Source organism: Motacilla alba, chromosome 1 (genome assembly GCF_015832195.1).
Source record: "Motacilla alba alba isolate MOTALB_02 chromosome 1, Motacilla_alba_V1.0_pri, whole genome shotgun sequence".
In the NCBI taxonomy this organism is placed as follows: Eukaryota; Metazoa; Chordata; class Aves; order Passeriformes; family Motacillidae; genus Motacilla; species Motacilla alba.
Window position 1 is genome coordinate 717,855 of NC_052016.1, and position 20,905 is coordinate 738,759.

Consider the following 20,905-nt stretch of genomic DNA (forward strand, 5'->3'; position numbering starts at 1 on the left):
TCTCAGGACAAGCTCCACACATTTATTCAGAGACTGAAGGCAAGATGCCAAAGGGAAAAAAGTTTAATTCAAGACAACAACGTCCATGAAATGAAGATCAACTGAAGCATTTTTGGAGCGCTTGGACAGACTCACGGGGGCTTTTCTGTCTCCAAACCAACCCCAGCTCCCCGCTGCACAGGGAACACCAACCCTTGTCCCTGCAGAGCAAGGAAACTCCACGTTCTGTGACACCGACGGGATCCACACGGCCCCAGGTACCGGGAATTCCTCGGCTCCATGCACCCAAAGGGTCCCTCACGCGAGGCCCGAGAGCCTGGCTGGGTTTGCTGTGTCCCCAAACCCAGCTCAGGTTCCCACCTCACACCTGAACAACCCCAGTGCAGAAATCCTGGCAGCCTGCTCCTAACTCAGATCCCTCAGGGAGGGTGCACTGCCCCCTCCAATCCCACGTGCACACAGCTCAAAGATCAATGCTTCTTAAATAAAAAATAAAATAAAAGCAGGAAAAGCTTTCTACATCCTCTCTGCTGTCCAACTGCCCAAACTCTGGATCGGGCTCCTTGAGGGCAGAGGATCCTTAACCTTTCATCCCAAGGAGTTATTTCGTAGAGGGTTCAAAGCAAAAAAACCAAGCAGACCCGCTCCTGCCATCCCAATGGCGCTGGGAATCCTCACAAAGCCGCTTCTGCAGCGCGCGTTTCTCGCAGAAGGCGTTTTGGCGTGTTCAAATCCCTGCTTCCTGGCTCGGCCCCGTTGGAATTACTGTTTACTGACCAGGGGTGAAGATTATGAACTTGTGCTGCTTTATTGACCGAGTTGGGTACAACAATTGAAGCGTCATTCTACCCCCTCCCTCCCCCCAAATCCAGTTGTAGATCTGTTAAGAGTTTAAAATTCACATGAACCACAAATCCGTACGATCGGCATCAGGCAGTGGATTCACTGGTTGGGAAGAGCAGCCCCGGGCCCCCCTCCCGGGGCCGGGATCGCACCCGAAGCTCCGCGTCCCTCCGGCTGGCTCCGAGGGACGGAGCCCGGGCACGGCCCCCGCGTGTCCCCAGCACCTCCCCGAGCCCAGGGAACTCTGCAGCCACTAGAAAACTGTATCAAAGGGTCAGCGCTCTGACAGGACAGGAAGCGCAGGAGCTTCGGCCAAGGGTCTGGATTTCTGATGCCTCCAGAGTCTGTCGTCCGATTTAGTCGTTTAAGAAATAATTACATCACTAATGTAAACAATATAAACATACCAAAAACTAAGTATGATTTAAATACATTTGGATGGTACAAAAGAAAAAACCTGTGGGTGTCTGTACAGTTTTTACAAGGTGGGAATCGCCGATGTATTTACAACATGAGAGGGGCAAATACCATTTCTTGTGCAGAGTAAAATGCTCAGAACCAGTGTCCCAGTAAAGCCAAGCTTAGCGGTGTGAGGCACTCCTGAACATGGTGGTATTGACCATGCTTTCCTTTGGTACGAGTCCCATGGCCTGCAGCGCCGCCGTGGCCGCCGTGGCTTTCGCGTGCTTCTTGTTAAGGCTGGCAAAGGTGGGCCTGTACTCGTTGCCATTGACTCTCACCTGGCACGGGGGAACCAGGGGTTAGCGAGGGGGCCGTGGCTGCCCCAGGCACACTCTGGGCAGCTCCTTTCTGGGGACGCAGATCCCGCGGCCGCCTGTCAGCACGGACATTCCGGGGGATCGCACCGTGCTCGGGGCTGGGAGGGACCTCACAGCCAATCCGGGGCCACCCCGGCCGTGGCAGGGACACCTTCCACTGCCCCAGGCTGCTCCCAGCCCCAGCGGCCTTGGGCACTGCATGGGATGCAGGGGCAGCCACAGCTGCCCCGGGCTCCTTGCGCCGGGGCCTGCCCACCCTGCCAGGGAACAATTCCTCATTCCCAAGATCCCCTCCAGCCCCGTTCTCTGGCAGAGGGAAGCCATTCCCTGCGTCCTGCCCCTCCAGCTCTTGTCCCCCGTCCCTCTGCAGCTCTGCTGGAGCCCCTTTAGGGCCTGCAGGGAGCTCTGAGGTCTCCCTGGAGCCTTCTGTCCTCCAGGCGAGCACCCCCAGCTCTCCCAGCCTGGCGCCAGAGGGGCTCCAGCCCTGGGATCCCAGAATAAAGTGCTCCAGGGACTCGGTTTGGCCTTTCCAGGAACAGGACTTGCACGTTCCAGCACCGAGACGGCTCCACCATCCTCAGCCAGCCCCGTGAGGTGTTTCTATCAAACAGAAACATGGATTTCACCCCTGGCACAGGAAAAGCAGCACAGGGGCAGGCAGCCCAGACCCACCTTGAAGATGAAATGTTTGCGGTGATCAGGCCCGCTGTCGTCCACCAGCACGAACTCGGGGGGCGTCCACCTCCTCTTGTTGCAGATCTCCATCAGCGCAGACACCGGGTGCTTCCCTGGCACACAGACATTCCGGGGTCAGTGCCCAGCCAGCCTCTGGGAACCGCACCATCCCAGACAAGAACCTCACCTGAAAGATCCTTCATCACCACGTAATGGCCGGACCTCTTCTGGGCCTTCTCTCCCACAGCAACGAGCCCTGCGAACAACACGCAACGCTGCCGTGGCCCATCCCCACTGAGCCAGCAGCAGAGCACGGGCAGGGAGCACAGGGGACGCTGGACACTCCACCCAGCTCTCAACCCTCCGCCTCGTTCCATCATTCCACCCAGCACATCCTTCCCAAAGGCTCCAGGAAGATTCTGAAGCAGCCAGGAGGACAAAACTCTGAGCAGTCTTACACAAGGCAGAGAACACCTGGTTTTCCATGGAAACCTGGTTTTCCACGCCCTCTTTGGAGAAACAATCAACAAGGCAGACGGTGAAGAACACTCTCCTACTGTTTTTGGCACCCAGAGTCACCCCTGCCTTCGGTTTGCCTCAGACATAGGAATATTCCCATTATCCAGATGTCCCTGTGTCCCCTCTGCCCGGAGTGACACCACAGACCCGGATCCCGCGAGCTCTCTGAACTTGCAGGGCTCCAGCAGCCCGAGCTGGGAGCTCCATCCCAGCTGGGAGCAAAGCAGCAGAGCGTGGGACAGCCCCAAGGGGCCGCAGGGAGCACAGGCTCTCCTGGAGTCGCTGCCAAACACCAAAGCTCAACACTGCTCTTCTGAAAATCATCCGAGACAAGAAACGAACTGAAGAATTGCAGGAATGCCTGAAACTCCAGTGACAATCCAGCAGAGAAACTCAAGCTTCTCCCCATGGATTCTGCCACTCTCAGACTTCAGCCTTTCAATGTTCCTTTGTTCCTTACCTCAAGTTTCCCTGCTGGGCTTTGGTGAATGAAGACAGGGAGATACTGCAATTGCTTCCAGTGCCTTCCTGTTCCCTCAGCTGGTGTGGCTGCATTTGGGTTTCTTTTGCTTTACAGGAAAATCCTTCTCTCCTTACCAGGTATTCACCCCAAAATTCCTGCAACCCCCAAGCAGGGCCTTTCCAAGGGGCACGAAGCCATCAGAGACCGTCCCGGAGGAAAGGCTGAGGGCTTCCTCCCTTCACAGAATTTTAAACCCAAATCTAACACGGGATTCTCCTCCTCCCTCATTAAACTCCCTTCCTGCTGCTGAGTCCCCGACACTCCACTCCACCTCCTCTCTGGGACCTCAGCTGGGAATTTCAACAAGCTGCAGCCTCCCGAGTCACTTCCTGGGACCAGGAATTGTATTTTACTGGGGGGCTAGTTTATATTCATAAATAAATATTTATTAAAATATATATTAATAATTATTAATATATAACTTTCAATATTCAGAAAATAAAATAGTGTTTTACACGTTGAAAAATGTCTAATAAATCCCTGACAAAACAAACCCGGGTGGTGGGTTAATAACAGCCTTCCTGTCACACAGTGTGGACTTTAAAACTCCACACAGAAGTTTAAAAATAAAAAAGGAGTATTTTTTACCCATTTAATCACCCAGGAACACTGATGTCTGAAAACCTACTTGTCCTCAATATATAATCCCTTGTCCTGAATATATATTTTCTATATGAAATATAATCATGTTCCTGCTTGTCTGTGAGCAGGCCAGCTCCTGCCCCTCCCCTCCCTGTGCCACAGAGCTGGGTGGCCCAAGGGCAGAGGGAATTCTGCATCCAGGCACAACTTCAGTGGGAGGTGAGGCTCCACATGGGTGTAAATGTGTGACAAGCAGGAAATGCAGAGCCCAGCCCAGCTGTCTGAAGGCTGGCCCTGGCTCCAGATGACTGTCACAGGCCAGGAGGAGCCCTGGGCAACCACAGCCACCAGGCACCTTTGGGGTTTCATTTCTTTCCTTACAGAAAGGTTGTAAAGAAAAACACGTCAGGAGTTTGGCCATTCAAGCTCAATTCTGAGCAGGGACAAAAGCCAACACAATCCTGAAATGCCAGGAATGGTCTGGGTGGGAAGGGACCACAAAGCCACCCAGTGCCACCCCTGCCATGGCAGGGACACCTTCCCCTGTGCCAGGCTGCTCCAGCCCCATCCAATGGCCTTGAAATGGAAACTCTGAGTGTTTCCACCCCTTGCTTTGAGATGGGACTGAAGGTTCCTGGTGCAGAAGAAATCTTGAGGACAGCAGGACTCTGTCCCACAGTCCGTGTGGAGCTGTTTTGTCCCATGCACAGCAGAACGATGAAATTAGAAATCCTGACTGCTGAATTTTGGATTTAAGCAGTCAGAACCTGCAGGGGTGTTTCAGCTGGAGACTCCATCAGCACCCAGCACACAAACCTCAGCGGCCAAGCTGAAGGAGCAGCACCGCTGGATGGGTGAGTTCTCCCTGTGGCCATGGACAGGAAACCATGGAAAACAGGGCAGGTTTCCAGGAAAAGTGGAGGCTGAGGCTGCCTCTGGAGCCAGCCCTGAGGATGAGCAGAGAAAGAGCTCAGCAGGGAAATGAGGGACAAAAAAAAAGGACCAGGGAAGCCCCAAAGCCCTGAGTGCGAGTCACAAAGCTCAGCTTTGGGGCTCTCAGCTCTGTCCTCAGCCCTCTATAAAACTGACTCCACTATTCCATCTTCTATCCCTGCTCCTGCTCCTGCCCCTTCTCCAGAGCCACCACTGCAGCTTTTCCACAAGGACGAAGCTCTGGACCGACCCCAGGCCTTGGCAAACCTGAGGCAACAGCCCAGAATCTGCTCATGTGCCAGTGGAGCCACCCAAAAACCACCTCCTGCCCCCGAGGGCCTCTGCCCTCTGCAGGCAGCTGAGAGCTGAGAAGCCACAAGACATTTCTGAGGCAGGACTCACCTTTTCGGTCTGTCTTAAAATCCACCATGATGGGCTCAACGCTGCCTTCCTTGTTCTTCCCAAGGCCTTCTCCTTCTCTCCAGCCCATTTTCCTCATCAGCTGAGCTCCCATTCCTCCAGTTACAGGGGCTGCTCTTAAGAACTGATCCTATCCAGAAAAAGAGAAGTAAAACAAGGCCTGAAGTTAGCGCTGGGATTTTAGGTAAGAAGTGGGAACTTCCAAAAAACGTTTCTAACAACTTTTCACAGACTCAATTAAAAAAAAAAAAATAAATAAAAAAAATCCACCTGAGCTCTGTGGATTTTTAGCCCAAACCAGTGCGTGGAACCCGGAACTCACGCGGACACACGAGACACAAATCAATGTTTGGCAAAAAAGAACAACTTAGGAAAAGTCTAAGGTGATCCCAAAGTGGCAGTGACCCTTGGCAGACAGATGTGTTTAACCAAGCGACAACCATCCGGCCCTAAAGACTCTGCTCTGATCCCAGAGATGTCCTCAGCTCGGGAAGTGGGAACTGATCCCGGCACGGCTGTGCCAGGGGCACCTCCTCGTCCAACAGAACACAAGCACATTTAGTCATGACATTCACAGGCTGTTTAGGCGGATTTAAATCTAAAAAAAAAAACCTCTCCCCACCTGATTCGTTACACAGCAGTTGCACATTCAAGTTCTACTCTGAAATTCCACATGGAACAAACGGGTTTTGCTTTCCCCTCTCTTTATTTTAACGGAAAAAGGCGCTTGGCCCCCCAGTTTAGCAGCAGCAGTCGTCACATTCTTTCAAATGAGCATTAACAAAAGTTGTTAAACGGTGAAAGCTTATCAACAGAAAGTTTAAACATCCGCTTTGATGTAAAGAACTGTAAAAACTCCTTAAATGTTACGTACCTAGGCCTCGCTGGCCGCAGTGTTGTGAATAGTAGGGCTGGCACTGACCGTGGCAAGAAGGCGGCTACAAGGATTTGACCCTGAAACAAGTTTCCATATAGAGGGGTGAAAGTTCACAGGTTATTCTGTGAACTATCATCTCTCGTGCCCCCCCGCTGACCCCAGAAGCAAGTCAAGCATTTCCATCACAGCTCGCCTGCCCGCACACGCCGCAGCCCCCGCACAACGCCGGGGCTCTGCTTCCCTTGGAGCCGGGCCCGCCACGGCACGAGGTCCCCGGAGGTCACAGAGTCACACGTGTCCTGAGCTGGAAGGGGTCCAATCGGCACCACGGGCCCAGAGCCCGCACGGACAGCCCAGCAATCCCAGCCTGGGCACCCCGGGAGCTCCTGGAGCTCAGCACAGCCTGGGGCTGGCACCACTGCAGGACTGACGGGTCCCTGCATCCCTGGGGCTCCCAGGAGCCTGCTTTCCATGGGTCCCTGCATGCCCGGGGCTCCCAGGAGCCTGCTTTCCATGGGTCCCTGCATGCCCGGGGCTCCCAGGAGCCTGCTTTCCATGGGTCCCTGCATGCCCGGGGCTCCCAGGAGCCTGCTTTCCATGGGTCCCTGCATGCCCGGGGCTCCCAGGAGCCTGCTTTCCATGGGTCCCTGCATCCCCAGGAGCCTGCTTTCCACGGGCAGGCAACAAAGCCACAGGGGTTCCTTTGGCAGACCGTGTGTTTCAGGGATTCCCAACACACGTCTGTGCCCGGCCCCCAGGCTGGAGGCTGGCAGAAGTGTGACGGGAAAGCCCTCTGGAGACGCTCCCAGTCTCTGCCTAGGCCAGGAAATCCCTGTCTGGATCCACACGGATCCGCGAGGCCGGAGGAGCAGAGCTGGGGCTGGTGCAGAGCCAGCCCCTCAGACACGGCATCCACACCCTCCAGAGCCTTCCCTCGGCTCCCGCTCCCTCCTCCCGTCGTCTCCAGGGCCATCCTGCAGGAGCGGCTCCCTCCAGGCTCTGGAGCTGGGCTGGCTCCTGCTGGAGGGCAGGATGGGGCTCCCTGGCTGTTCCAGCACCACGGCGTGTGTTCAGTTCACAAAGGACAGCGCAAGCTCCTGCTGAGGTCACTGCGGGCTCACTCGGCTTTCCCAAACACCTGCACAGGTCCTGGCTCAGGGCTGGAGCAGGGACAGAGCAGAACCAAAATATCCTGTTCCTGGCCAAAGCCCTGAGCTCCTACAGAGGAATTACCAGAGCCTGAACAAGCTCCAGAAACTGGAAGCAGGAAGTTCTAGGTTCTAAAGGGCTGTTTGTTAAAGCACCCCTCCCGGGGGGAACTGCAGGAGGAACTTTGTGCTGACTCTTCAACGTGACCAACAGAACCAGCACAACAATCACACATTTATTATTATTAATAATCATTATTATTAATAATAATTGAATTCCAGAATACACAAATACTTGTGCATCCCACTAAAAGGCTGGAGGAAGGAATTCTGCTACCAGTGGGAAAGGAGCCAGGAGAAAGCCCCTTGGACTCAGGTCACTGAGGAAGCAAAGGTCTGCAGCAAGGAAAAAATTCCTGCATTTTGATTCTGGGTTGTTGTTTTTTTTTCCTTTGAATAATAAAATCAATGCAAACCTCTAATGCCACCTGTACATTGTATTTTTTGCAGTTTAGTAACAGACAACTTCCCTCAGCCCATGATTATTGAGTGGGGGTAAAACTGGGGCTGGGTTTGGAATTCACTGAGAACCACAGGAGCAACAGAAATGGTCACAAAAGCGGGGGAGCAAGAGGCACAACTCTTCTCATTTTAAAAACCATCCAAGGGTGAGTCTTCCAAAAACTCCTGAGCAGCTCTGGGCCTTGGCAGATACAAATTAAAGGGGATGGAATACAAGAAGCCCCAGGTTTCCGAGCATTTGGTTACTGCTGTCAGAACTAACTTGTTATTTACAAAAGCATTTCTCTTTCATTCATTGATCTTAACTTGAGGGAGCCTGCAGGACAATTTGATACTTTTTGCCTCATATTTTTAGCTCTGAATTCCATGAAATCCCACTTCCATTCTGCCAACACGTGGAGACACTCAAGAGCCACATTCTTCTGTCAGCACTTGCTTTAAAGAGAAGGTAAAACCTGATTCCTTCAGAGGCTTTAGAGCAGTTTGAATCAACTTTCTTGCTGATTCTTCAGGCTGACTCTTTGGAGCAACAATTTAGGAAGCAAAGACAACAAAGCCTTGAAGGCAGGGGGTGGCAGTTCAGGGCAGGACTAAAGGCTGAACTCCAAGGAAGTTCCAAGCACCACTTTGGAAAGACTTGTGCCAGAAGCAGAATTTCCCATTAAATCCCAGCATCTCCTGAGTGGGAAGGGACCCACAAGGAGCATCCAAGTCCAACTCCTGGCCCTGCACTGCCCAACAATCCCAGCCTGGCATCCCCTGGAGCTCTGGTCACCATCTGCTCCCCGTGGCACCTTGCAGGCATCCCGAGGAGGGGAATTCGGGCTGGCTGCTGAGCTGGAAGATGCTCTGGCCCTTTCAGCAGCAGTCCCAATCCTTCCCACAGGCAGGAGCAGGAATCCCCTGCTGAAGAAGCCCAGCAGATGCCTCACAAGCCCTGGGCTCCCAAGCACCTGCAGGTGCTGCTCACAGCCTCTGCACAAGAGCAGGGAGAAAGGGATGGCAGGGAAAGAGAGCAGCCAGCCCAGCAAACTCACCTCCTGTGGAATCATGGAATCCCAGGCTGGTTTGGGTCAGGAGGGACCTTAAGGATCATCCCAGTGCCACCCCTGCCACGGCAGGGACACCTTCCCCTGTGCCAGGCTGCTCCAGCCCCAGTGTCCAGCCTGGCCTTGGGCACTGCCAGGGATCCAGGGGCAGCCCCAGCTGCTCTGGGAATTCCATCCCAGCCCCTGCCCACCCTGCCAGGGAACAATTCCTTCCCAATATCCAGTACCTAGTGAGCACAGAATTGTTCTGCCCTGCCAGGTGACTCTGGCTGCCAAGGAAAGCTCCTTGTGCCTGCAAGAATGGAAGGGAGGTTTGCACTTTCCAGAACTTTCTGCACCCCAGGGATCAGCACAATGAGTGACCCAGCAGCTCCCCAGGGCCACCCCTGAGCACAGCCCTGGGTTTGGGGAGCGAGTTCAGGCTCCAGAATTGAGCTGATAAATCCAGAACCAAGGGGTGAGTCTGGGAAAGGGGGAGTAAACAGACCTCAACAGAATTTGCTTGGAGAAACAAAAAATATTCGACCACTTGCTGTGCCATTTCTTCAGCAGCACAGTGTGTTTGGAAGGAAAAAGGGAATAAAAATAGAAGCAACCTTCAGAAAAGATGGAGTCACATTTGTGAACTGATTACACTGATGGTGACACTGAAACTGAAACAGAAGCCACTTTTTCAAAGAGAAAGGTGAGATTGTTCATTAGTTTTTTATACCTAACATCACATCACTCTTTTATGGACCCTGCTCAGGCCCTTGCACATGAACACCAGGAATTAGTCCAGGAATTAAAAACATAAACCTTATTGCTACTTAGTGTCCCCAGCCAGCGCTGCACACGAAACCCTGCAGTACCTAATTCCCCAAGTGAGATCCTGGGTCTGGCTGGAGTGCACATCACCTCTCCAGAGTCACCAGGAAAGGACAAGGAAAGGTGAAATCCACACAATGCAAAGTGAGGACAGAGCTCAGCAAACAAGTTCCCCAAGTCCCTCGCTGCCCTGCTGAGTCACTCTCCTGTTCCACCTCCCTGGTGTGGTGGTGAGCTCTGTCACACCCAGTGCCTGTGCTTGCTCTAATTCCTTCTTTCCTGAGACCCGAATGGAGCGGCTGCCACAGGCTCAGCCAGTGCTGGATGGGCACAGCTCCTGCCACGGCAAACTCCCAAGGGAAATGCCTTCAGCAAACAGCCTCAGGCAGAAATGTGCACTCGTTCATTCACTCCCAGACACAACATCCCCCAGGAAACTCCAGAGCCCTGCTGGCAGATAAAACCACAGAAACACACAACATCCCCAGTTGGAAGTGACCCATGAGGATCAAAGTCCAACTCCTGGCCTGAGTGAAAAACACCAGATTTTTTTATGTTAAGACACAATTTTTAGGCCAAAAAGGGAGCACAATCCTGACTTGGTAACCGACCAGTGTCACACAATTTCAGGTGTCCAAGTAACACACAACCAGTACTGTGCATTTCATGGGTGGTTTGCATTCCTGTCCCTGACAGAGATAGCACGGGTTCAGAACCGCGTGCCTTCTCCTTCCTGTGAAATCCTCCCGCAGCCACAGCAGGACCCCACATGAAGCTGTGCGAGGCTTTCCCAGCCCCACCATTCCTGGAGCCCCAGGGCCCTCCTGGCAGAGCAGGAGAGCAGCTGAGGAATGCCAGGGCAGGGAGAGGACTTTGTCCTCGCCTCCCTCACCTTACAACTCCTCCTGCTGCCACAGCAGGAGCCTCCTCTGTGCCCAGCCCCTGAGCCTGCACTGTGACCACAGCACATTCCCAGCTCTGGGCAGGGCAGGAGAGCTGCTGCTGCCTCACTGATGCCCAGATCCAACAAAATGTCCCAACATTCCTCTGCTCCTCGCAGCAGTCGTGTCCACAAGCACAGACCACCCTCTTCTCCCGTTCTCTTCCCTCAAAGCATTTTGTTGGGTCTGTGTCTGGTTTTTTGGCTGTTATTTTGGTTTGTTCAGATGGGTTGCTTTACAGCAGACCCCAGAGTGAAGCTGGAGGACAGGAAAATCCCACCTGGCCCTTTCCACTTCACCCTTGTGGGCAGCCCCTCCTGCCACTGCCATCACAGGAGACCCCAGGGAGGAGGCTTGGGAAAGAGCTGCTCAGAGCTGCTCCCTTTCCAGAGCCTTGGGAACCCATTCCAGGTGCTGCAGACAGGGAAATTCCTCCCCTCGCAGCCCTGCTGATCTCCTTCCCAAGCCCCCCAGGGGAAAAACTCCTTCCTCACCAACACATCCCTGTGCTTCACAGTTCCCTCTGCCAGGAACGAGGATTGTCTTCAGCACAGGCAGCATTTTGCTACAATCCCAGTTGTTCATAGTTGTTAAAATCAGACTTTATCGTGCACATTCTGCATTAACACTGGCAAGATCCCAGAAGATTCCCATCTGGCCAGTGACTCAAATCAGTGCTCCCTGGCTCTCTGCACTGCTTGGCTATATGAAGCGGAAAAACAAGTTAGTGAATCCTGGCAAAAAATGTTTCTATTTTCAGGATACTGCGATTCCAGACTTTTGTGTTCAGCTGACACCAACTTTTATGTAAAATTCCACCTAAGCCTCAAATCTGACCTCCCAGCTCGGAGGGTGTCCCAACCCAGGCCGATGCAGACTCAACTGCAGCACCTGCCACACTGAGCAGCTCAACTCCTCATTCCTCGTGCCTGGAAGGTGGATGCTGCTTGAACTCCTCAGATCTCCTTCCTGACAGAGCACCGGAGCAGTGCTCATTGGCAAAGTGCAGCTTGAGAGACTGAATGTACAAAACACACGGATGGAGGACGCGCCACACCCCAAAATCAGCCAGAGATGACCCGCAGCAAGAGGGAACTACTGCACTGCGTCTAAACAATATCAGAGTGAGAGGAACTTAACTGCAACTCCTGCTTTCATCCTCCGCATCTCTGGCTCCCAGAAAATCCTGGTGATGCAGAGAGAGGCAAAGGAGCAAGCAGAGAGAACCAAGGCAAACGCGAGGGCGGTTTGGGACTCGGTTCGCTGAAGCCGATGCCAAAACCCTTTGATTTCACCAGCAGCAGGATCAACCCCTGCCTGCTGCGTGCCAGCGAGGCAGTGAGGGATGTGCCACTGCCAGCACAGCAGCGCCAGCAGCGTCCTGGCAGTGGCAGGCTGCGTCTGGCCGGTCACACCTCGCCGTGACACCGAGGGACAGGGACCGAGCCCAGCCTGCTGCACCGGGCACATGCTCTGCCACAGGGTAAGGCACTTGTGGTGCACTTTGCAGTCCTTGACCGCTGTCAAGTGTGGTCACTGCAGAGCCAGCAGTGGCTGTGTCACTTCTACCTTTCGAATCCACGCCTGGGGCCCGCTGTTGGTGAGCTCGTCCGAGGACAGGATCTGCGCTCCGGTGCTGCCCGTGAACTGCCCGGGGATGGAGTTGGACTGAGCCCAGGCGTCGATCTGCAACAGCAAAAGCCACACTGAGACCAGCACTGACACCTCCACACGGCCCTCTGCACCGCTCTGCTGCCCCTCAGGAGTTTTCGCAGCACGCTGTTGGTGTTTGGTGCGTTCACCGATGCTCAGATGAAAGCAGGTGATCCCAAAATCTGAGCATCTGAATGGTCACCCTGAGACCTGAGCTCCAACTCCAGTGAGTTCAGGGTCTCCTCATCCCCAGAACTGCTGAATTCACTGTTTTAGAAAGAATTACTCACATCTGTGCTGCTGAACTACTACAACATTTAAAGAAAATTAAATCTGAAACTGTGTTTCAGAGTGACTTGGGTGAAAACACAGAATACACAAAGGAGCTCATCAAAACTCAATGTTAGGAGTGCAGAACTTTGAAACACTGGCCCACAGCTGGGTTTCACAACTTCAACAGGAGAGGAAAACCAGCTGCCATGAAAGGAAAACACTGATTTCCCTCAGCTCCCCAGAATGCTGCTGAAAGGCCCCGGCTCACCTGCTCCTGTGCCCGGTTCAACATGCACATGGCCTCCAGGTCAAAGGAGTTCTCATTGAGCCTTTTCTGGGCCACTGCTCTGTCGTTCATGGCCGTGGTTATGTCCACGCACTAGGAGGAAAAAGAGCATTTGTAAAAACACAGCAGAGCACAACAGTGTCCACTTGAGCTGGAGAAAGCTGCTGGAGAATCAATGCCACCACGAGGGGTTAGAGTGCATTGTTGGCTTGACAAAGAAATAAGCAACGAGATGGAAATCCTGGGATCGCTTAAATCCACACGAGATGGGCTCTCCTGAACAAAGACAAACCTGAATTTCATCTCTAACACCCTGTAATTTAAAATCACCTGTACACACAAAATATCCAACGGCTTATTTTCTAAGAACTGTTTGTCACAACAAATTCTGGTGTGTAATAAACAGAGAAGCGTTTTACTGTTCAATGAGATCTTCTAAAGCAACAGAATTAAATGCAATTTAACTAAAAATTCATGCAGAGCTGTTCACATGAGCACTCTGCTATTAAGCCACACTAAAGCTTGTCTGTATAAAGCAATTCCAGCATGAATCAGATCCATTCCACAATTCTGACTTGAGTGTTTCAAATTTTCATCTCCAGCCTAAACCAGAAGGGAACAGAGCTGGGAAGGGGCTGGAGCCCAAGGAGGGAAGGGCAGGGAAGGGAGCTGGGAAGGGCTGGAGAATTCCTGAGGGAGCTGGGAAGGGGCTGAGCCTGGAGCAAAGGAGGCTCAGGGGGGCCCTTGTGGCTCTGCACAAGTCCCTGCCAGGAGGGGACAGCCGGGGGGGTCGGGCTGTGCTGCCAGGGAACAGGGACAGGAGCAGAGGGAACGGCCTCAGGCTGGGCAGGGCAGGCTCAGCTTGGCCAGCAGCAGGGATTTGCCCATGGAAAGGGTGCTCAGGCCTTGGCAGGGGCTGCCCAGGCAGCTTTGCAGTGCCCATCCCTGCAGGTGTCCCCTGCAGGTGGCCCTGAGTGCTCTGGGCTGGGGACAAGGTGGCCGTGGGGCACAGCTGGCACTGCCTGGGCTGGCAGGGCTGTGCCAGCACCAGGGATCCTGTAAAACCAGGCTCAAAGCTCACTGCTTTGGAAAGGATTATCTACATCTGTGCTGCTGAGCTACAGTGAAATCTAAAGAAAAATGAATTTAAAACCATGTTGCAGAGTGACTTGGTGAAAATGTGAAATATACGGAGGAGCTCTCTGCAAACCTTCACTCTGGGCAAAGCCACGGGAGAGAAACCCACAGCATGTGGGGCTGTAATGAATTCTGGCTGGTGTGCAGCTGTTTTATAAAATCCCTGTGCCCTGCTCCTCAAAGGATGTGCATTTTATGGATCATTCTGTTTGGAAAGCAGGAAGGGAAGCGTGTACAAAGACAAATGGAATTTCTTGAGATGTGACAGAAGCTGGAAAGGCTGGGACTGTTTGAGGCACAGAAGAAACCCAAAAATTAGAAATGCAGCTGGCACATGCACATGAAGGTGATGGGTTAACCTGAACTTCATTTTCATTTGCTCTGTAAAAGCCTTGCCTCTTTTGTTGTCACAACCTCGACCTCTGACACATTTTGTACTAAAGGGCCAGGGAGAGAATCTGAAACTCCTTTAAAATTGAGTCAGCTGAACAAAACAAACACTGTTAAAGCACAAGCCCTGTCCCAGGAACCTGGTGAAGAATTCAGTAAATCCTGAAAGGCAGAGACAGATACGAACACCCACAATGGCATCAAACACAGGAACTGCTTTGTGCTCTATTAAATCTGATTTTAAGATGTTTGTGGGGTTTTTTTGCTGGTGTTTAGGACAGAGGTGTTTCCATTGGGAAGATCAGTGCTGGAATATCTGGCACTGACCAAAACAGAACTAAAATCCCAAAAGTCCCAGGAGTCTATGGACTGAGTTCAGTGCTTGTTCCCTGTCACACAGAACATAAAAAAGGCACAAGAAGAATTAAAATATGATCTAACAACCCCCTCACACAACAGCAAGGATGTAAAAATGCCTGTTTCAAATGCACACTGGCTGAGTTTCCAAGTTCCTCTCACATACTTTAAATAATGATTTAATGTTCTGTTTATGAACCTGGCCCAGGAGATAAATAAAAGTTCTTCTACTCACCAAAAGTTTCAATCCAGCAATACACAAAGGCATGGAAGCAGTCCACGAAAGCACAGGGGACCACTGCCATGCTAAAGAGGTGTGCTAGTGCTTTACCAGACTGGGGCCTAGCAACACTCCCTGCTGGGCTAATTCCCAAACAATTCTCCTTTCTGGAGACCATCAGGGCTCTGGGTTATGTCAAGACACTCGATGGCAGCTTTGGATCTTGGGAAAAATAACCATCTCTGCTTGAGGTATAAGAAGTTGTTGTTATTCCTGAGTCAAGGAGAACAGGTGGAGGTGAGGTGCTGCTTTCTCCCAGAGCTCTCCTGGCCGATTCCCTTTCTCAGACTTGCCCCCACGAATCACAAATACTGCAGCAAATGAAAAGCAGGTGTTTTACACCCTCTGGAGGACCATGAATGCTTTTACTGCATCCTTAGATCCCAGCACGCAGCACAAGTCACCTGGGCTGACCCAAGCCTGGCACTCTACACTTCCAAACGCTCCTTCCTCAGAGGTCTCTGCCTGCTACAGACATGATGAGCCCCCAGACCACTGCAGGCCTTCCCCTCCATCTCCTACTGCCACACACAACCACTTTAAGGCATCAGGTTTATTAAAGCAAGCTGTAATGTATCAGCAGGGTCATTTCAGACCAAGCCCATAACTCATATGTGAATGAAAACAGCAACAAAACCAATCGTGTGGGGTTTCATGTCAAGACTTGCACCAGTATTGCAAAATCAGCAACAACAAATGGAGGTCAATTCTAGGGGAAACGTCTTAAGTTCCAAGCACCCCCAGCTCTCTACTCCCCCAGCAAGGGAGCTGATCTGCCTCATGTTGCTCCAAGGGAGCCATTTCCACCACAGAGTCCTCCTGAACACAACAGAATTTAGCAGAGAAGCACTGTGTTACCTGTCAGGCTCCCTGGAGAAACACACAGCAATTCTGTACCTGCACTTCCCAAACCCCAGGGGATGGGTGGAACAGCCTGCTGGGAGCCACCACCCCTGAAATCACCCTTAACACAAACCAAGTTAAGGTAAAGGCAAATAAAAAGATTTATTTACAAAATATAAAAACAGACAACATAGTTACAGGCATTTATAAAGGTACACACAACAGAAAGGAAAGGAAGTTATGTTAAATATATTTACTGCAATGAAACTGGGAATGACATTCTGCACAAACAACTCAGGGTTTTACTGGAGCAGGAGAGCCCAAAGTGCAGCTCCCACCTGTGCTGAGGAACTGGGTGCCCAACCATCAAATTCTGAGGGATTCCATGAAAATGCTGGCTGAGTTATATCCCCTGTGCTTTTGGTGCTGTAGAAGAGCCAGAAGAAAATTCCTTCTGTGCCTCAGGGAGTGAACTGACCAGGATCAGGAAGGTCTTGAGAAACAGAATGCACCAAGTGCTGAGATGGCTTGGTCAGAAATTGATGGGGAGGCTTTGGGGTCTGGCTTTGGAAGGTGGGAGAACAAGGCTGCAGGTGCACTGAGGCAACACACACGCTTAAAAATAGTAACATCTCTCTTAAATATTTAATTTACTTCATTACAACAGCCCCCAAAAATGTTCTTTAGAAGAAACTTCAAGGGGAAAAACACTTGCTTTGGTGTTTTTAATTTATTATCCATACAATTAGATTCTCTTTTGGCCACGTGCAAGACAGCCATTGGAAAAAACATGACTGGAAGGCTAAAAAAATGAATACATCCAGAGGAAGCGACTTTCAATTTTTAATGGATTACATTCCAGTGTGATGTTCTTATTTTAAGACTGATGGGACAACTTTAACTAGCACTACATACATTATTGTGCAAATCTCAAGGTATTATTAATTACCCTCTGCAGGAAACTGAACGAGGAAGTTTTCTCATCTTCCAGCTACAGTTTAAATCCTGTTGAGACCAAGAAGCCACCAGCTGCCAGAAGCAGGATGGCTGCAGGCTGCTTCACCACTGCTCACGGGAGCATCCCCACGAGCAGAGCTCAGCTCCTCAGCTTAGTGCACTGTTAGGCACTACCTTTTTGAGTGCCTTTTTTGTTTTCCCAGACTGCAGTTGGGTACCAGACTGCCCAGGTGATGGTTTTGCTTTTCTTACATGATAAGCTCTCCTTGCCTTCCTTACCTCAATGGCTGGCTTGGGGAAAACATCGTCCTTGCCGTCGTCTTTGCCGTTCTTGTCCACGGGAACCCACTCTCCATACACGCTGTCTGCCTCCTTCTTCCTATGCTGAGACCCAGAGGAAACAGGGAATTCCTTGGACAGGCTGACCTGGTTTTTGGGTTGGGGTGGTGGTGCTGGCTTTATGCTGGGAGTCTGAAAGAAAGAAAATGAGAAAAAGTTCAGGCTTTGTTGTTATTTTATTGTGAAAGTTTTATACTTTTTTGGTGATTTTTCATGGGCAGCTTCTCACAGTACTGACTTTTTTTAAAATAGCACAGTTAATAAACTCTAGGGTTTTTTTAACTAGCTAATTTACTCTTTTATAGCACTTATTTTCACTGGACACAACTGTGGCCTGTTAAGGGCAGGCCTGTTCCAAATCTTTGGTTATTAGCACAGTTTTAATTTTTCAGGGGTGAGATTATAATCTTTGGTAATTAGTATAGCTGTAATTTTTCAGAGGTGAGATTACCTTCTCCATTATCTTTTTTTTCCTACATTCCATCTCCCCACAAGGCCTGGAAACACCCAAGAGTCATGAGGTGGTTTTGTTGCAAACACCTGGGATTTGGTTTTTACTTACTCTAGAGTAATAAGCCTTTATAATTAATCATTTTAGCACAGCCCTAAAAACACACAAGTGACCCACAAGCTGTGCTATCAGAGAAGATGAAAAACCCCTAAAAACAACTTCAGCAACCTCAAATCCCCAACCCTCCTCTCCCAGCTGACCCCATCCTCACGGAGAACAACCTGCACCTGCCACACGGGTATTTTGTATGGAAAGCTCCAGGGTGAAAATCCTGGGCAGCAAAACATTGCCTGTGATCAAATGAGTGCAGAGAAAAGAGCTCTCAGCACTGGGGTTTCCATGCTGGCCTGTTTTTAGCAGCAGCCTGAGTCTCTGAGCAGATGATGTCTATGGCCTTGTTGTGCTTGGTGCTGTTAATGTATTCAAAACCTGCAGAAATCCCTGCCAGGCTCCCTTGCAAGAGGCAAACACAGCTGGCAGCACTGGAAAATACTGGATAAACTCCGAATAATACGGATGGGAATGGTTTTAGGAGAGAGAAAGAGCAAAATTAAAAGGGTCAAAAACAGGGCCAAGAGGCAGAGCAGCCCCTAACCACTCAGAGCATTCATTCCTCCTCAGAGCCTGGAAGAATTCCAAGGTTTCTTGAGCTTCCTTGTAGTCTTTTCTAACAATATAATATAAAATCTAAATCCATTTCTACCTTACACCTTATGTAAATGTGCACTACTGCTTATTTTGTGTACAGCACAAGATATACATATTTATACACAGCACCAGGAATGTTATTTCTGGTTTTGCTGAGCATATAAAATTTTTTTTAGTGCTTTATATCCTGCAAAATCAGAACAGACTTTCATGGGCACAACCCCCCACCCCTAATAAAACTGGAAAAAACCCACCCATCACCCCAAACCCCCAAAAATTTAAACAAATTCTAATCCATGCTCCAAAGCATTTGATTTCCAGACGCATTTGAAGAAATGCTCACAACTTTACCAATTACCAATTGGTAAAATAGGATTATAAATTTAATCTTGATGGAATTGGGAGTGTTCCTTTAAATTGATCAAAAAATACTCCCAGTTTCACCAAGATTATCAACCCTTGATGAACTTCTGCAGAATTACAAGCATTATTTCAAAAGAACCAGGATTTAAAACACGGAAAATACAAGTAGCACTCACACTTAAATTGAAGAAAATAGGTTTGGGTTCACTCAGCTTGAAAGGATGGTTATAGAAAGGACGTTCTTCCTCCTCTTCATCAGAAACGTGAGGCTTGTTCACGATCACATCATCAGTGCTCTGAGCAATCTTCTTGCATTTCTGAAAAATAAACCAGAGGGAAACATCAGCTCTGAGTAAACCTGAACTTTCAACCCAAACTCACAAGGCACGTTTCTATCAAAAAAAAGAGGTTTTCTTTACTAAACCAGGAGGTGGAAAATCTTTTAGCAACAGCACCAATAGATGTGCTGTGGATATTCTGCAGAAATTATCCGACCATGGCTTTGCCAGGCACTCCTGGGCTACTGACTCAGCTCTCTGGCAGAGCAGGGACCCTGTCTGAAGTGATGGCTCCAAGAGAGCTCAGATTCTTCTGGAATGCTGTGGTGCTGGCCAGCTATGCAAGCCAGCCCTCTCTGATGTGCAACAGACTAAAACACAGAGGTGTTATGGGGATACCACAAACTGGGAGGAGCTTCCAAGGGGGGAAAAGAAAAGAGAGGAAGAAAAGCACCAAAGACAAAAGAATTTCATGGTTAAAATGTCTCCACTGATTTCCTACCACCTGCACTGCTCTGTGGACAGTTCTGAGTCAAAAGAACAGAAACATTCAGCAGATCTCCAGAGTGGGAAAGGGAAGGGAGGTGCAGCTCTGGGGCCTGCAGACCAGCACAAGCTACGCTGGATCTTGGGTGGTGAGAAACCACCCTGGATGTCACCACAGGGCACCTGCACCAAGCCAGCTCTTGCTCAGTACTGCTGCTCCCCCAGCCCAGGCACAACTGCAGATTATCTCTCAGCACCTGGACATGGCTTCTTCTCAGATCATTTCCATAAACACAAGTTCAGAACTGTCACACTCATGATGCAATTTAAAAAAAATAAAATTAAGGCACTGTTCTATTCCAGATCTTCTCCATGCTGGGAAGTCCAAGGCCAGGCTGGACAGGGCTTGCAGCAGCCTGGGACAGAGGAAGGTGCTCCTGCCCATGGCAGGGGGTGGGACAGGCTGAGCTTTGAAGTTCCTTCCAACTCAAGCCATAACTAACACGACCAGAACAAAAAATCAGCAGTGAAAGCTTTGGATTTCACTGAGAGGATTGCAAAGACAACCAACAATTTGTATGAAATTAGAACAGAATCAAAACCAAAAGTAAGAAAAAGCAAAATAGTTTGATTTCATGCATTTCCAGAGAATTCAAAAACACCAGTTTTAATGTCTTAAAAAAAACTGTGGGGAGAGTAAGGGCTCAAAAGGGTGCTCAGGCCTTGGCAGGGGCTGCCCAGGGAGGTCTGGAGGTGTCCAAGGAAGGCCTGGAGGTGGCACTGAGTGCTCTGGGCTGGGGACAAGGTGGCCATGGGGCACTGGGGCACAGCTGGCACTGCATGGGCTGGCAGGGCTTTGCCAGCCCCAGGGATCTGGGGATTCTGAACACCAGCAGCACCCAGGTGACAGCAGCACGCAGTGACAACCTCCCACAGGTCACCGATCCCAGTGTGGTCATTTCCAGGCTGGATGCTGCTGCTCCCCCTCACCTCAGTGAGCTCCTTCAGGGTGTCCCTCGAGGACTTCTGGTTGGCTTTGTCATCCTTCTTCTGGGACAGCAGAGGCATCAGGCTCGGGGGCAGGGGCACGCCGGACTTCGCACACATGGCGGCTGCGTTGGCCTTGGCGATCTCCAGTAGCTGGGCCTTGTCTAAAAAGATTTGATTTTTTTCACAAAGAAGTCATTGTCTTTGTAGATTCTTGTTTTAATAATAAAGAAACATTTCTGGCACACTAAACAAGATTTTACCTGCACTGTGCATTTTTTCTGTTCTGGGAAAATGACTGGAATTGTACTGAGCTGCTCTAGACCTTAAGCCTGGCCTATGCAGAAGGCAAGTGAAACTGCAAATGTAACCCAGCAGTCCCACAGCAGTTCCAGCTACAACATCCTCCAACCACCCAAGTTCTGATGTCTCTTCACTGGTTCACCCCTGTTCTGGCAATAGAGTCCTTCCTACACAGCATAAACTCCACTTTCCTCAC

The 20,905-nt window shown here is 50.6% G+C and overlaps 1 protein-coding gene across 5 annotated transcripts in view; it reads right to left on the reverse strand.

The window, feature by feature from the left end:
- Positions 1-45: 45 nt before the first annotated feature.
- Positions 46-20,905, reverse strand: part of SON (SON DNA and RNA binding protein) — a 37,850-nt gene continuing 16,990 nt past the window's right edge. For 3 of the 5 annotated variants that reach the window (XM_038126708.1, XM_038126718.1, XM_038126699.1), the window contains 9 exons: positions 20,410-20,570; positions 18,832-18,972; positions 17,074-17,265; positions 12,813-12,923; positions 12,188-12,304; positions 5,257-5,404; positions 2,485-2,553; positions 2,295-2,410; positions 1,590-2,222 (listed from right to left, as the gene is read on the reverse strand). In XM_038126708.1, the coding sequence (XP_037982636.1) occupies positions 1,605-2,222; positions 2,295-2,410; positions 2,485-2,553; positions 5,257-5,404; positions 12,188-12,304; positions 12,813-12,923; positions 17,074-17,265; positions 18,832-18,972; positions 20,410-20,570 (1,673 nt within the window). In that variant the 3' untranslated portion in view covers positions 1,590-1,604. The other 2 variants (XM_038126727.1, XM_038126731.1) reach the window with 2 other exon arrangements.